This window comes from Centroberyx affinis, unplaced genomic scaffold, assembly GCF_046629955.1.
Source record: "Centroberyx affinis isolate AG114_WGS23_722 - 3 ecotype Tasmania unplaced genomic scaffold, CSIRO-AGI_Caff_v1 ptg001091l_1, whole genome shotgun sequence".
Lineage (NCBI taxonomy): Eukaryota > Metazoa > Chordata > Actinopteri > Beryciformes > Berycidae > Centroberyx > Centroberyx affinis.
The window spans coordinates 91074-107835 of record NW_027279636.1 but is presented as its reverse complement, the minus strand read 5'-3'; the positions used below and the strand labels follow the sequence as shown (position 1 = coordinate 107835).

At 46.6% G+C, this 16762-nt stretch overlaps 1 protein-coding gene across 1 annotated transcript in view; it reads left to right on the top strand.

The window, feature by feature from the left end:
* mpp7a (MAGUK p55 scaffold protein 7a) overlaps positions 1 to 16762 on the top strand; it is a 130493-nt gene that overhangs the window by 52653 nt on the left and 61078 nt on the right. The window contains exons 5-6 of the mRNA XM_071523462.1: positions 8034 to 8111; positions 15366 to 15446. Coding sequence (XP_071379563.1) covers positions 8034 to 8111; positions 15366 to 15446 — 159 coding nt within the window. The remainder of the gene's footprint in view (positions 1 to 8033; positions 8112 to 15365; positions 15447 to 16762) is intronic.

Here is a 16762-nt window from a genome sequence, read left to right as displayed (position 1 = left end):
GCCCCACCACCAAACCTCCGCAGATTCCACCTTTTATTCCACAAGGCTGTGAAGTGGATACTTTGGGAAAGGCTAAACAGCAGAGAGAAAACACACACATCATGTTAATCTGACATGCTCGGCAGCCCAGGTCGCTCATATGGAAACGCTCAGGCCTCACCTGGGTAATTATGGAGCATCAGTTGCTGGTCAGTCTGTCTGGAGGGAGAGAAAAGGACCAGAGGAGGAGGTGTCAGAGACAGAAAGAGGGTGAGGAAAGAGAAAGAGAGAAATCAGGCCCACTGAAGACTTAAACCAGACTTTTCTCCTCTCTGTCTCTCCTCACCTGCCCTCATTAGATGGTCGGGACAGCCTCTCGCGTCCCTCCTAATCCGATTATGTCACGGAGATGAAACAAATATTTTCTAATATCGTCTTTCAGCGGGGCCCCGGGCTCGCAAGATCGCCTCGCTTTGCAGACTTGTCATCGGCGCGGCATCGGGGCTGACATGAAATGCGAGCGGCGGCGCTTATAGCTATCGCTGCTAAACCGACACAGATAGTTCCCCTCCTTTCAATTAAAGGGAGTTACTCAAGTGTGCTTTCTATAAATTCCACCACACTCACTGTTCCGCTGCCAAGTTCCCGCTCCGCAAAAAGCCACAGGAAATATAATACAACGTTCAATTTCCACCTGCCTCAGGTGTGGCGCTCCTCTAAAACCAAGTTTCTGTCAGCAGGCCTTCAGCCAGGCCCTGAGCTTTCTCGTTTTGTGGTCAGTCAGTTTTCCCTTTAATTCTGCTCTAGTTAGATGCTAATAGGCTTGGCGTTGCCTCCTTGTTACCCAGCACTATTTATGTGGGCTTGGCGGTTTGTTCTTCAATGCTACAGGCCTTTAATGACATGTAAAGGTGCCTTAGCTGACGCTTGTACCCAAATGGAAAGTTTCCACTGTTTTTGATGAATGGGCTCATTTTGAGACAAACTGGACAGTATTCCTTGAATACCAGACTCAGAATCCCATGAATTACTGGACTGAGTTGTAGGTAGTCCTCCAAGTTTTGTGACTCAGCCTATTATATTCATCAACTGTACCCATGATGAACAACCATAGACTCACTCTTTGTGAGTCTTGGCTTTGTGGGCTTATCTTAACCTCTCCACACCTCAGAACATCTCCTTACTTTGCCCCCGGTCCCCGGTACCAAGGGAGATCCCCAATAAGGAAATTGTTACAAACCTCTCGCCCTGCAGCAATTCCTCTCTCTGAGCCCTTTAAGCTCCACACCCTGCACGCAGCAATAAAAACTGGCTAATCGTCTGAGGTGCAGGGCTCGGCCTGTAAGCCTACACCACCTTAGAGATTCACTCATACTGTCTGTGGTTAGCACGTCCTGTGCACCGGTCGCCTCTGAGGTCTGTATTTATTATTTCGGGGGAACAGGAGCCCTCGTGGGGAGCTGAGCAAACACCTGCAGGCTGCTTTGCAGAAGGGAACCTCCATCCTTAGGGAGATGTGACCTTCATAGCCATCCACCCTACTGACTGGCTCAGTTAGTCTACTCAATGTACCCATTTAGAGCCTTGTATTCTCAAAAACGTTTGGGGCTTTGGTACTGTTGTGATACTAAATTAAAGAACATTATGGATAGCGCAGCCTTTGGCTATAGTGATTCAACTTGCCATTTGTTCCTAGAAAATGTACTTTCTGACACAAGCCGGGTGGTTATTTACGGTTTGAAAACCTCCGTTGCATCCAAAATAAATCTCCCTCCTCGCAACGTTATACTCGGCGCTTAGGCTACCTTCCAAATATTTTCATAAGTGTTTAATGGACGAGTGCAGCATGAAGTCGAAAGATCATGCTCAGTGTCCACAAACAAGCGCCTCTGAATTGAGCCAGAAGAGCCAGACGAACAGACGATGGATGAGGCCAAAGGCAGGGTTGTGATAGGGACAGGGGGAGAGGAGGAGGGAGACTCCCTCCTGGAGCAGACAGGCAACAGTATGGCCCGTTGACTACCAAATAGCCTTAAAACTCATTGACTTGAACCGTGTCTAGGGCACAGGAGGGAGCGGGAAAATGAGGAGAGGTCTACAGATCCACCAATCCCCATTCTATCAGTCAAATGTCTGTATTGGTAATCAAGGGAACTCTCTTGAGTGATCCCACAACCATTATTCCAGGTCACTTTGGTCGACCCCGATTTCCATTTTTGTATTCCTTAGGAAAAAAAAGGACCCAAAGTGAAACCAGAAGGTCTATACGATATGAAGCCAATCTTAATAGGACATGGAGAATAAGAGCAGTGCAGAAAATATGGAAAATAAGGTTCATGGTGCCATATATTGTATTTATGGCTCCCTTGTGGACCAAGAACTGCCTGAAGACATCATGGGGCTAGCCCACTGCTCACCTGGAGTTTTTAAAGATAGTCCGTGCAAATTTATAAGTTGAATTGACCTTGAAAATAGTCAAATCAATCTGACTCAGTGACTCATGTGCATTTGTCCTGGCATTATGCCCCCAGTCATTCATAATATTGTTTTCTAACCAAATAGCATCTATAAATCACTTGAATGAGTTGCTTGATTAATATATGCCACTTGCCTCGTATTTTGCCGCTGATATTTTTATTCTGTGTGCATAATGAAAGGGGATATTATAGTACTGAAACACAAGCAGAAAACCTGCAATGGCAGTGTTTGCTGACTGTCTGTGTTTCAAGAGTGTGTGTGTGTGTGTGTGTGTGTCTGTGTCCCATAGTCCAGCACTGTCCCCGCCGTACAGAATAAACGGGGTCTACATAGGGGTGCGCCAGGGGCTCCTCTGCTCCCTTTTCAAGAGCTCCGGGAGGAAATCTATCCCCTATATTAATGATTTGGCTGTCATGGATGCTTGGCCTGTTGCCCTCCTTTCTTTCTTTGTCTCTCTCTCCCTCTCTTTCTTTTAGTCTCTCATCCACTGCATCTGCTGCCAATTCTTAATTAGCTGTCACATTCTCCAGGCCTTTTCCACGACAAACGAGAGACGAGTGTGTCCCACAAAAAATTCGAGCTTAGGCACATGACCCCCCAGTATAGGGTCATGGTCAAGGCAAGGTGCTCCCTGTGTGTGTCTCTGTGTGTGTATGTGTGTGTGTGTGCATATGTGGGAATCCTCTGGTCTACAGGCACGAGAACACATGAAACAACTGATTTGGGATTGTTCGTTTGATCAGATGATTGCATTGTATGAATCTCAAGCTCTAACTTCTGCCTACAAGGTCCTTTAAAGAGTACCTAAAGCCCAAACCCAAATCTGTGTAAAGCCTGACGTCTATTGGCACTGTTGCATACTATAGAAGGTGATGTCACCTGGCACCAAAGATCAGCCAATAGCAGATGGCAGTTTCAGTAGCATGTTTTTTCAGGTTTTACACAGATTTGGGTTTGGGCTTTAGTTACTAATTAATGCACTGTTGTGGGTCAGGACCCCAAGCCAGCACATGGAGACATTGACATAGCTCAGAATATGACTCTGGATCTGGGCATTAATAACTTCATTTTAGTCAAAGGGAGGTGAGGTGTAGCAACAGTCATTGTATGCCACCGGAACCAGAACCAAAAGGCTAGTCTTACTCTGGAGAAATTGGTATTGAAATTGGTATCGAAAAATTGGCTCAAATCTTGACAAGGCCTCCCATTCATTTATTTATTTCCCTGAGAAAAAGTTGATGTCTTCCCTAGTGTAGCCTAAGTTCACTTCGTAACCACTAGAGGCATTGTGTATCCCATCATTCTTGCTCTCTGCTCAACGATACCTGGTTGAGTCTAATTCTGGTCAGTGTAACTTAAGCCAGCAGGGTCGGCCAGTTGTTCCCTTGGCAGACTGATGGAGGATGGTGCTGTCGTCTCTAGGCTGGGGCTAAAACCGCACCACACTGTCCAGGACCCGATGCCACTGTGCCAGGGCCAAAGCGAAGTCCTGCTCTGTAAACCGACCTGCTTTGTGAAAGGAGAGAAGAGCCGATCTCAACCTTCCTCCTGCTGCACCCTGAGTAAACACGCCAACTGACAGTTATTTCAGTTGCAACCCTGCACGCCTGTCTGCAACCCCCACCCCCCTCCCCATCTCCCCAACTCGATATAGTCTACCGGGCCGCGGCGCCTTGACAAGGTGTTCTGGATCGGACCAAAAGATCGGACCCGGGTGGATTAACGGAGGCCTGATACTGGATCTGCGCCGGTTGGTGGATCTGGAAACAGGAGCGGGAGAAAGATCGTCAACCCTAACCTGTCCGACATGAGGTTTTCTGGGCAGCGGACGTTAACCAGAGGCCTTGAGCCGCGTTGCAGGCCTCAGAAACAGAAACACTATCCAGCCCCGTGATCTCCAGACCTCTCCTTCTCCCTCCATCAGCACACCTCTCCATCTTTCAAGCTTTCAGTCTCTCGCACGCTCTCTCCTTCTCTCTGTGCCAGACTTTGGTTGCTGTAGTGTGTCTGGATTACTGTTTGTAAGGCATGCTTTTTTCCTGGTCTATGCCTCCACAGTGCCGACCCAGTCCTGAGACTGTCATTGCTGTTGCATGTGCTATGATCATGCCATTGAATTTACTCATAAGTGAATTTGGTTGCCAGTGGTTTCTTAAAAGGTCTATTAGGTGTCATGGCAACCGAAGAGTCTAATATGTGACCTTTGACCCTGCAACCATAATGGTGATCCTTAGCAGTGGAGAGCGCGAGTGTCTGATGATGATGAAGATTGATGTTGTGTTTTTGCTCCAGTCTATCCTCTCTGCAAATGTTCTCCCATTTCAAACATTAACATCACCTCCGATTCATATTGACGATTCTTATCCGTGTTAGTGTTTTTCTTCAGATTTTTTTTCTCCCCGTGTGTGTTGCCGTGTGTATTTTAAGCCCGTGGGGTATTTCTGGAAGCAAACACAACTTGGTCTGAGGCCTCCATGGGGACGGGACACACACTGCTCCATTGTAGCATGTTTTTTTGAAGCGTTCAGTGAAGGTACACATTCATTCATCTTTTCTAAGCCTGCACTTCAGGGAGCTTTCCTCTCTGAGTTTTGAGTGTTCTGAGGCTGACTCCTCGACCTTATTTTACATAGAAGTAACACTGCGTTTCTCATCCGAGCAGCCTCAGAATCCCAGTCTTTGATTCGGTTGTGTGTCCTGGAGTTGCGCTCTGGTTCGAGCTAAGCCTTCCTTGGCTGTAGCACACTGTCTTTCACTGTGTCCTACCAACGTTTTTTTTTTTTATTCCACCAGGCCACTTCTGCCGCTTGCCAGGAGCAGCGCTGGCTCACCGGGGGGACAGAGAACGCGCTATGTAAAAAGCGGGGTAATGACTTTAAAATACGTTACTGCGTCACGGACAGGCGCTTGGACAGCGTCCTGAGCTGTAAATAAAAGCATTTCAATCTCGCATTCGCTCACTGAGCAGAGCAAAAATTCCACAGTAACTAAGTAAGCCGAGGTGGTGGAGCAGCAACTACCTAAGCAGATGTCACTGGGACTGTGGTATGTTAGGGAGCCGTAGACACTGGCAACCTCTCTTCTCCATTTCATCTGTTTTCTTACAGAGATGCTCAGGACAGATGAAGTAACTGGAGCTGCTTCCCTGTCCTTTTACGGCTTGGTAGAGGAACAGAGAGAGGAGTCAGAGCAGAGGGTGGAGTTTTTGGCCGCTTATGAACAGTAGAGTGCAACTATTCAAATATGACGTGGCTACATGAAATTCAACAGATCAGGATAAAAGTTTCCAGGAATTGCCCCAGAGTGGCAGTCTTAAATTTGATGCCATAAAACAAGGAACACACTGACAGCGGTTTAACTCAACTCTACATAAAAGTTGGATAGAGTCTACTCAGGCTTATGTTAGTTGCACTTAAGGCACAGCTCCAAAGAACATGCTATGATAAGTTGTTAGCACATTTTGCATTTTCTCTCCTCCCCTAACATTGACTAGCCTTATCTCTACTCTCACATAGATTCCCATGCCTCTCCAGGCCATTGCAGGCCCATTGCTGTCTCAGAGCTCTTTCTGTCACCATCTATCTAACCTCACAGCTCAGTCCTCTAGTCCCGGGGTCCCTAGGTCCCAGATTTCTGCGCTCTACAGCTGAGCCGAGCAACCATCTGCCTCCCCGAGGCCTTCAGCAGATTACCTCCGAGGCACATCTAATGCGCTGTGTTTTATAGCCGAGTAATGTGGGCTTTACACAGGGATTTGAACCTCTAAGCTGACCCTGAAACATGGCTGCTCTCTTGGCTAACACATAGCCCTAACAGGCCATGATTTATCATGGGAGACTGTGTGGATAAGTCGAGCTGACACAGTTGCACCAGTTTAAGGCCAACAGTTGAACAGGAGTTATTATCGGCAGAGAGGGGCGTAAATATGTAAAGACATTTAATGCATAGTTCTGCTGCATTTTTCTCACCAGAAAGTCATAAAATTCCTTGGATGGTGATATTTGTATCACATTGTAAATGACATCATCCTTTGGGTTTCAGCACTTAGTTTTCTCTTGTGGTTATGAAAGACAGACGATGACCTGAAAGATTCAAATGAACTCATCTACACATGTTACATGTCTTTTTCCTAATCAAAACATCCCCGATATTTCCACCCAGGGGCAGAAAATATTGAAAAAACATTTCCAATGGGAATGTCATTAGCAGGGACAGGTCCCGTCCTGTGACTGTCATTTCACATCATTCACTTTATTCTAAGCAGCATTCCACTGTATCCACAGCACTGCTAGGATGTTGTCTAGGTAATAAACATGGTTTGAGGGGAGGAAAAATTATGGTGAACAATCTTGAAACAGATGTTTTAATTGCACAAAGCATCTGTAGCTGTTAACAATGTGACAGCAAACAAACTGCTTTTCTTCTCGCTTTCTGTCTTCATGAGTGATTCTGGTGTGTCGCAATTTGTCACCGCTCCATCTGTATGTGTGTGTGCGTGCGTGTGTGTGTGTGTGTTTGCATGTGTGTGCGCCCACATCTGTTGACTTGGCCCTGCAGACACCCAGCTGGTCCAGGGGCTTCTCTGTCACTGGCTCCCCGGCCAGAGGGCCCTCTATTGCAGCCTTGTGCTGGAATGCTTGCTAGGACATCCATCTGGAGATCCAGGCCCAGGGCCCAGCTATCAGTCAGGCCCGTGGCCCAACTCCCCTTCACCCTGCTGGGCTAAGGAGAGACTGAGGAGTGGGTGTTAGGAGGATAGTCGTCCCTGTCTGTTAGCTGATGGGACCTGACAGCAGTCTGTAGGCTGTCGACGCATTCCTGCACAGCTGCTCTTAAATCACAAATGGGATGGTTTTTGTGGCTTGTGTGTGTGTGTGTGTGTGCGCGCAAGAGTGTGCAACTGTGTGTATGACTGTGTGTATGTGGGTGCAAGCGTGTGGCCGTGTGCATATGTAAATTATTCCATCTCTGCTCCACATATCAGTTCTTGAGTGATGATTGAAGTGTTTTTGTGTGTGTAAATGAGTAAGAGTGATACACGAGTCCGGCCTACTTTCCATTTTAGTAACTCCCCCGAGAAACAGCTTTGTCTCCAGCATTCTGGATCTGGTTGCCGTCTGAGGCTGATAAGGAAATATTTAGCCAATTTAACCAAGCTGTTGAAATGATTCGGAATTCCCACCTGGCCACCAGGGCATAACAAATGCATGGTGGAAAACTGGATTTAATGTACAGCACTGTGAGCTGAAATGCTTAAAAGCACTTTGTTATGCTCAGTCATTTGAGAGAGTCTTGTGTGAGAGATTTGTGTGTGTGTGTGTGTGAGAGAGATTGTTCATCTGTTTGATGTACTGTGAGAAGAGTGTATGTGTGTATGAGATGGTGTGGATGGAGAGCGATGTACATGTTTTCATACATGTGTGTTTGCAGTTGTGCATGTGGACTTGTGTGTGTGCTTACTTACATGTGTGTGTGTTTGCTCAGAGAGGCCTCGCCCTGGCCCCTGCAGCCCCAGGTTGACCCTCTCTCTCTCTCTTTCTCTCTCTCTTGCTCTCTCTCTCTCTCTCTCCTTTCAGATCCATGAGCGGCTGCAGCACTACGAAGAGAGCAGCCCCGCCCCCGTCCTTGACAGCGCCGGGACTCTGGCCCATGACGTAAGTCCATTTGGGGAGGAAGAACCCTTTCTGCTTGCTTGTGGTTGCACACACACACGCACACACACACATATGACACACGCATGTTCTCTCTCTCATGCCCTCTCTTTCTGTCTCTCTTTGAAAAAAAAGCAATCATGGTCAATCACAGATTCTCCATCTGTGTCTCTGTCAATTTACAATTAAGGCATTTTAGCTGATATTAAAATCCAGAGAGACTTGCATTGAGTAAGCAGGTAGGTAGTTTGGTGTGTTTCTCAAGGACACTTCAACAGGACACAACCACACCCTGTCTTCTCTCTTTCTTTTTCTCGTTCTACTGCCTCACACAAACGCCCCTCACCCCACTAGCCCGTGGTAGCCTTAACAACGTTTTTCCTGTTCCGTCTCTCCCCCTGGGGTGACCTCTGACCTACCTCTGGTTCAATCTGCACTGGCTTTAGATGACTTGTTTGTTCCAGTAACACTGTCTCTACACCCAGCGCCTAACCCTGCTGTCCCCTCTCTGCCCACATGTCTGGCCATACGCTACGAAATAGAAAATCCAGCTCCACAGCGACAGACCGATCATTTTCTCAGAGCAGAAACCAGAGAGAGAGAGAGAGAGAGCGAGAGAGAGAGAGGGCACTGATTCAAAGGAAAGCCAAAGATGGATGGGCACGTCATGATGGGCGACTGCAGCAGACAAACTGCAGATGATCGAGGAGAGAACGAACTGCACCACATAAACGGAAGAGTCGGAGCAAGAGAGAGCAAGAGAAATATAAAGAGGGAGAAGTGGCATCACTGCAGCATCGCCCGTGGCATGCAGCCCCTACTAATTTTTTAGCATGTCCCCGAAATGCCACTTCTGTCACCACACCGACAATAACAGAGTACAAACATGGCCGCCGTTTCCTTCCATTGGCCCTGCTGCTCTCCTCAAGCTGTGAAAAGCATTTAGTCTGCTTATTAACTAAACATCCATTGATGTTGGTCAGCGTCCCGACATTTGTTCCAGTGTCGTTCGTTGACATTGTTCATTGAAATGCACGTGTGCACATAAGCATGCACGTGCTTGCGCTCACACACACACACACACACACACCTGTGTAAACCTAAGGACCAGCCTGGCATGGTGAGCGGAGGGGAGGAAAAGCCCTTTTACTGGTGTGTGGTTTTGTTTGAAATCCCCAGCTCTGTTTATTGTAATCAAAGTGCCTTTGACTATTCCACCCCTTCTAAAGAGCCCGCAGCCATACATCATCCTAATTAGTACTGAGTCAAGGGAAAGACGAGAGAAAGAGGGGCTGAAATTCTTACAGTCAAGGCAAGGAGGGTAGAGACCGAGAGAGAGAGAGAGAGAGAGAGTCCAGAGTGTCCTGAGAGAGAGAGTCACGAAACAAAGTCAGCCCTGTGGTCTTTTTCATGACCTGACTGGCAGCAAAATCCAGTATGGGAGCCAGCACGTTCCATTGTGGACAGTTCGGACCCACCAATACAGATGACAGGAACCCCAGGGTCACCCAAACCACCCCAGACCCCCTAAACCACACTGGGACCGCCCAGCCTGACTCTGCGGGGACGACAACTTCAAATAGAAACTTTATCGGCCCTTTTCTCTCCGTGTCCAACCCTACTCTTACCTCGGGCCCAAGGAAACAGCACAAACCACCCAATACCAGAACAAGAATTCCACCGCATCTCTCTGAGCGGCCAACGGAGAGCGGGAAGGACCGCTTCTGTTTCTCTTTCCTTAGTCTTTCCCCTCCCTCCCCAAGTCGTGGCGAGAGGCCATTAAATGTTCAAGAGACCCCCAACTATCAGCCTCCATCCACCCCCCCCCCTCCCCTTCACAGACTTTCTCTGTCATTCTTTTTGTCAAATTACAGACTTTCAAATTTATGCTTCCTGGTAAATGCTCCGCGAAGCGTCTCCCCGGGATTATCAGGTATCGGGATAAAGCCCAGAGATGGTGTATCAAAGCGTCCCGCCGTGCACCGCGTTCCCGAGCCCCCCTTCCCCGGCTACCCAAAAAAACCCGACCCGGAGCGTTACAGTGTATTTTTAAAACGGATCGTTTTTCACCCAAGTCGCCGCTCCAAATGGAACCCATTGAAGTGGTGGCGGGGTATTGAAGTGCGAGGGGAGAGATCTACAGTTAGATGAAATTCATTTCGGGCTTGGGTTTCGGGTAATGGAGGCTTAATTTATTGCCTAACATAAAATGACACTTCAACCCCTGTCTGCCCCCGGCTGCACTGTCTAGCGCACACACAGCAGGTGACTGCCACTGCTCGAGCAAACGAGCACCGCCAACGGCGCCTGAAACACGATCGATACGTGGCTTTGGGAAACGTTACCGTATTACATACATATAAAGACGCACTGGTGGGTGACTGCACACACACACACACACAGAAGTACACACACATTCATTCCTACACGCACACACAGTTCCTCCCCGGCCCTCATTAAGCCTGAAACACAAGCAGACACACTCTTGCCTCATTGTGGAATGTAAAGTGCCGCATTACATTAATCAAAAGGGGCAAATCGGCCTCAGACTTGAACCAGCTCGGCATAAGTCACAGTCTGTCGATCTAATCAGTTTCTGTCAATCCTGTCAAAACTTGTAGAAAGCCAAACAAGCCACATCAACAGTGTACTGAGCTCCGGTCCCTCGTTCCAAATCAGTGTCCATCGGTTGAACTTCGACCGTTTACCCTAGCGGCTGACTCCTGCCCCTCTCCCCCAAAAACCACCCCTTTCCTCCTCTGGCCACCTTCCCAACACTTTCATACTGGCCCAAAGACCTGAAGTTGCCTGAGAAGACCAGCAGGTGGAGTCAAAGAGCACTGGTCTGCAGCCCAGATTTATAACACTGCTTTACAGAGAGAGAGAGAGAAAGAGAGAGAGATTCAACAAGTGTCATCAGACCGGGGACCATCATACCGTCACTGTTGGATATAGCCATGAACGTAAGAACCTAAGAATTTCAAACAATAAAGAATAGGCTTTGTATTGAGGCATGCTGTCCAAGATACATAAACGCACCTGTAACCAAAGCACACAAACATAATATCTCGTTGACTGATGCTTTAGACTCCCTTTGTGACCCTTGTTTCTCTCAGTGTCTATCTTCAATTTCATGTTCTCTTCCACCATGTTTTTATGTTGCAGTTTAAGAGGTAGTATTTTTCTCATGCTTTCCATAGACCTCACACACAGTTTACGATGTATGTTGTATATACACACCATTCGAGTGTGTGTTTGAGTAAGCTCAGATGTATGTGCGCATCTGTACTTGTATGTCATTTTTACAGGGTAAACTGTGATATACAGTACTGTGCAAAAGTCTTAGGCACCCAAGAATTTTTATATAAATTGTGTCTTAGATGTTTATTCATTTTTTCAGTAGACTGCTCTTTATAGTACATTTTTGATATTTAGAAACTGCATTTAATTATTTTTGAAAGCAGCTTCGCTTCACTTTTTTTCTTTTACATGTGCCTAAGACTTTTGCACAGTACTGTATATCAGGCAAAATGGTCTTACCATTTAAACTGAACGTGTGCATTGGAGGAACACAGGTTTTTGATTTGCGTCTGAAATGCAACTGATATGAGTTTTTGAAGGCCAATACCGTATTATGCGATGATATTCAGTATCTTTACATTTGATCATTTTCAAGCCAAAACGCATAATGATTACCCAGAACTGTATTCATGTCAAGGTGGAAAAGCCTCTGAAACAGCATTTAGACCATGGGACTTTAAAACTCTCCATTGAAATCTTCATGCATGCTTGTATGGAATCTGATCAAAATGTTGCATTAGAATAAATTCAGCTGAAGGGCTTTCTATGGGCAATAAATGTATTATTGATCAATTATGCAATAGATATTTAATCAATCAAATCGCATCGTATCCATGTCCACTGTCTGTTACCTGACACCAGCGTCAGCTCCATATATCGGCGAACCAATATATCAGTCTCGCTCTAGTCTGAAATAACGTAGTGGGCCCTCGGCTGTTCAGGGTCGAGGGAGAGCTGTAAACTGATGGGCTGGGATCAAACTTAAATAAACACACAGGAGTGCCTGCCGTGACGTTTCACAAATGAAACACACACAGCGTGCGAGCAGACCAGCATCATTTTCTTCCCCCCCCCCCCTCCCTCTCTCTCGCTCTCTGTGAGGGTTCAAGGATGGAAAATGTGATTCTAACACGGACGCATGAAGGTAGAGAGTGGAGTATGTTGTCAAACATGCCTCATCTTTCCTCCCCGCTGAGTTATGGGACAAGGTGCCTTAATAGGACAATATGAGAGACTGGAAATTTACGGTTCTCCGTCTTTCTCTCCCTCCCTCCCTCCCTCCCTCCCTGGCTGTTAACAGCTTGGCAAGGAGATGATGGATGCTCTATCAGATTAGGAGATGTTCCCTCGCTAAACACCGTGACCCTAACTCCCCTCCATCTCCACCTCCCTCTCCTCTGCGCCTCATCTCTCACTTTCTCTGTTTTCTTTCCGTCTCTCTCTTTTGATCCCCTGTGCTTTCTCTCTCTTTTCTTTCTCCCTCTCTCTGCTATCTCTCCTCCCCCCTCTCGTTCCCCCTCTCTCTTTCACTCTCCCTCTCTCTGGACTCTCTTTCACTCACTTTTCTCTCTTCCTCCCTCTCACTTTACGTCTTTGGCTCTCCCTCTAACTCTCTGTCCGTCTCTCGGTAGTTGCACACCAGATGCGATTTCGCAAGGCCAGCAGGTTGCCTCCATTCATTGTCTATGAGAAGTAAGTAACTGTGTACGCATGGCATGATGGGATAGCAGTCCCGCCATGTGACGAGAAAAGTTGAAAAAGTTTAAAATAATGCAAAACAGTCATATTACGAGAACCAGTCACCTTCAGGCAAAAATCCGGCTCACATATTCTATCGGTTATTATATTTTTGTTCAAAGTTCCACTTCATCTTTGAGTGGAAGATGGTTGTGCTTCGTCTGCATGTACCGTCTCGCTCTCTGTCTCTCTCGTCCTCCCTTTCCCTCCTCTCTCCCTCTCCCTCTCCCTCTCCCTCTCCCTGTCTCCCAGTCTCTCGTATTAGCTCTCCTCACCCCTCTCCATGTCCTTCTTTCCCTTTCTCGCTCTCTGCTTTCTTTCTGACCCTGCAGAGTTCTTCAGGTTGGTTGATAAAGTACTGTGGGGTTGAATGGGGTTCAGCCGGAGTAACCTTGACCACTATGACTATTCATTAGTGTGGTCTCTCTCTCCCTGGGGGGGGGGGGTCAGGAGTAATGGAAAGACCCCCACAGCCAAGGCACGTGCTCCTATCATTGGGTAAAGTGACATCCCCCCCCTCCCTAACCCAGTTGTAACCCCTAGGCCCCCTGGTTTACCTCTCCCTCACCTCCCTTGCCTTCTTCCCTCACTGCAGGGGTCATTAGTCAAACAAACAGTAGGTTTTTCCAATGTCTGCTGTCGTCTGTGTGAGCGTCACACTTAAAGGAGTATACCAAGTTTTTGGCTCATTGGCCCATTGTTCAGATTTTTCACTGTACACAGGTCTCCCATTGCCAATCATGTTCATGTCCTGTGGAAACAGGGAAAATATTCTTACTTACTTTTATATCATATTTTGTGTCAATTTAACCAATCTCCTACACCATATTGTTGGACCTGGGTTAATGTCATTTAAGATTACTTAGCATTTAGCTATAGAACTGTTCCAAGTTCTCATTTTCTCACTATAAATAATAAACAAATAATGCTAGTCACCTAAAGTGTTAGCATGGAGCAAATGATCTACTGGCAACACATGGATGATTTTGGAGTCTATGCTCTCATCAGTTAACAGGGAAGTTGACCAATGGGCCAATCTCCTAAAAACTTGGTGTATTCCTTTAAGTGTGGTCGAGGGTTGAACTGTTTGAACCAGGATTGCCTTCCCTCCTGTGGGTCAAATTCACATACACATACAGTCATGTATGTCCTTATGTACACAGATACTCCATATACACCCACATAGGCTAAAGAAAAGAAACATGAGTGTGCACGTGTGTGTTTGACCTTCTCCACCACTATCAGCTCTCAACCTCCACCTCCACCCACCCGCACACATGCACACCCTCGCCTGTGATTTTTCACTGTCCCTCTCTGTGTAGTTAGCTCCTGATCCCAATTCTGTGCAAGCAAGTCTTTGTATGCGTCCGTTCACCGCTCCTCTCCACACTGCCACCACATCCAGGAGGATCACCCATAAATCACAGCCCAGGGAGAGGAGCTCAGGGTGCTCAGGGATGCACTCACAACTCCAATTCATTTCCAAGGGGACCTGACTGTTTTATTTTGTTCCTGATCACACCCCTGAACACTACACTGATCCTAGACAATGGTAACTTTACTTAAAACAAAGGTGGCAACAAGTTGCATCAGGTATTTGAATTGTAGGCCCAGTGATAAGATAGGACACTGCCCCTCACTCCCACCCAGATGCATTTAATTTAGTTCTATATCACCTATCACCTTTCCTGTTTGAGGGGTCCCTGCTGCTTAGGGCCCTCTGAAAGCACCCCCACCACCATTGACCATGGGTAGTGTAGTCGGTAGTGGGTAGACAGTGAAGTAGTGTTTTTTTACATTATTATCTATTGGACGGTTACTCTACTCTTACACACATACTCCCTTACTGGTTACAGTACTAGATCTTGCTCTTAGAGTACAGTAACTTGCAAAAATGTTAATCTTCACAAGTCATTTTGTTTTCTGTAATAAAATCATTTCTTTCTTAAAAACAAGTGAAAAAACACCCAGTGGTGTTGAATAATGCAGTTTCACTTGTTTCAGGAACAAATGTCATTATGTCAATACTTGAAACAAAGCAGAATAAGGTAGATCACCTCACTACTATCAAGATAATGACACTTGATTCAGGAAAATTACAGGTTGAATTGCTTTGGAAACAAGTGAAATTATCTCACTCCTTTGGCAGATTTCTTCCACTTTGAGGAAAATAAGATGTTGAGAATCAATACTAGGTAAATGACGTAAGATGGATAGTTTTTGCAGAGTGGATAAAGAGAGAAGGTGGATGATATCTCTTTGGCTTGTTACTGTTGCCATCATTCAGACAGATCGTCTATAAAAGACAGTGGGATCATCTTCTCCCCTGCTATTATTTTTATTATCAGTGCCTTGTGTACCGTGTGTGTAGCCTCGTTGGAAGTATCTAACTGTCAATGAATTTGACGCAGTGTGAACTCTCTCTGTCTCTCTGTTTAGTTGTCTGAGGAGCTACAAGGGAAATCGGCCAATGGAGATATCAAAGAGCTGCTCAAACTACTGGCCAAACCCCATGTGAAGGTGAGTTTTATCGGCATCCAAAAAGCTTTTATTCATTAAGTAAATGTTAGGTAAGTACAACCTTGTATTCTCTTTGTACAGGATCACATGATTATCTTGGGAAACCATTAAGCAGTCTTGGCTATTAAACAAATGAAACAAACACACATTTTGGCTCGCATTCTCGCTCATGTCATTACACAAACAGTGTGTAGCTTCGCTGTTTATACAAAGCTGGCCTAGTGATCCCATTATCATGCTGTACACAAAATACCTCAGTTAGATCAGTTAGTTAGAGTTTCCTCGCGCTCTTGGCGGTGGCTGCCGGTTTTGTTAGCCAAGCGCAGACAGTTAAAATATAAATTTACACGTTTTTATTTTCAAATGCATAACTCCTGCCATCCGTCAGGGCCTCCAGGTGTCTGTGAGACAGCACTGTCTTCATGATGGAGGGATGGAGGGAGAGTTGGACAGGCTCCTCTTTAATGCACTGCCGTCACGCTTATTTGGGCTCTGCCAGAAACAACAGCTCAGTATGAGGATCTCCCCCACACCCAACACACACGCATGCACACACACACACACACACTCAGGCACACACACAATACTTCTTTCTCTCTCATGTCAAATAGCAGGGGGCTGAGGAGACAGGATGAGGTTTAGAAGTCAGATCAACTCTAACCCACAACTCCAAAAATGTGTGTGTGTGAATGTGCATATACACACACAGGGAGATGCACACACACAAATGCAAATAATATACTAGACATATATGTGCTCATACACAAACACACACATTCTTACTCATCCACTGTTAGGTAGACAGACACACACATGCACAGATAGACACTGGACGCAGGGAGATAAATCACTCTGCAGTCACACACACACACACACACACACACACACACATGCAGGGAGATAGACAGATAGACATACACATGCGCACAGACAGGTGTGTGAAAAAGAGTTTAAACAGATATGCGTTCACACACACAAACCCACACAGACACACGGGGAGAGAGACACACATGCATGAAGAGGTGCACATGCACACACCCAGACACTCTTCCCCCGAAGATGAATGGAGACCAGTGGAATCCATGACAGCCTCGCTCTCCTACTTCGCTACGTAGGGACGTCGCGACCTCCTCTGTCTTCGTCAGCCCCGAGGCGAAATGCCCCGGCAAGCGATGGCTGCGCTCGCCACGGAGCGCGCCTGTGTCAGCAAGCCTGCGTTTATTGTGTTTTCATAACGTTTACAGCGGAGGTATTTGGCGTGGCAAAGGGTCGATCCGTCAAAATAGAGAGCTCGAGAAAGTCATCGATCAGAGGGC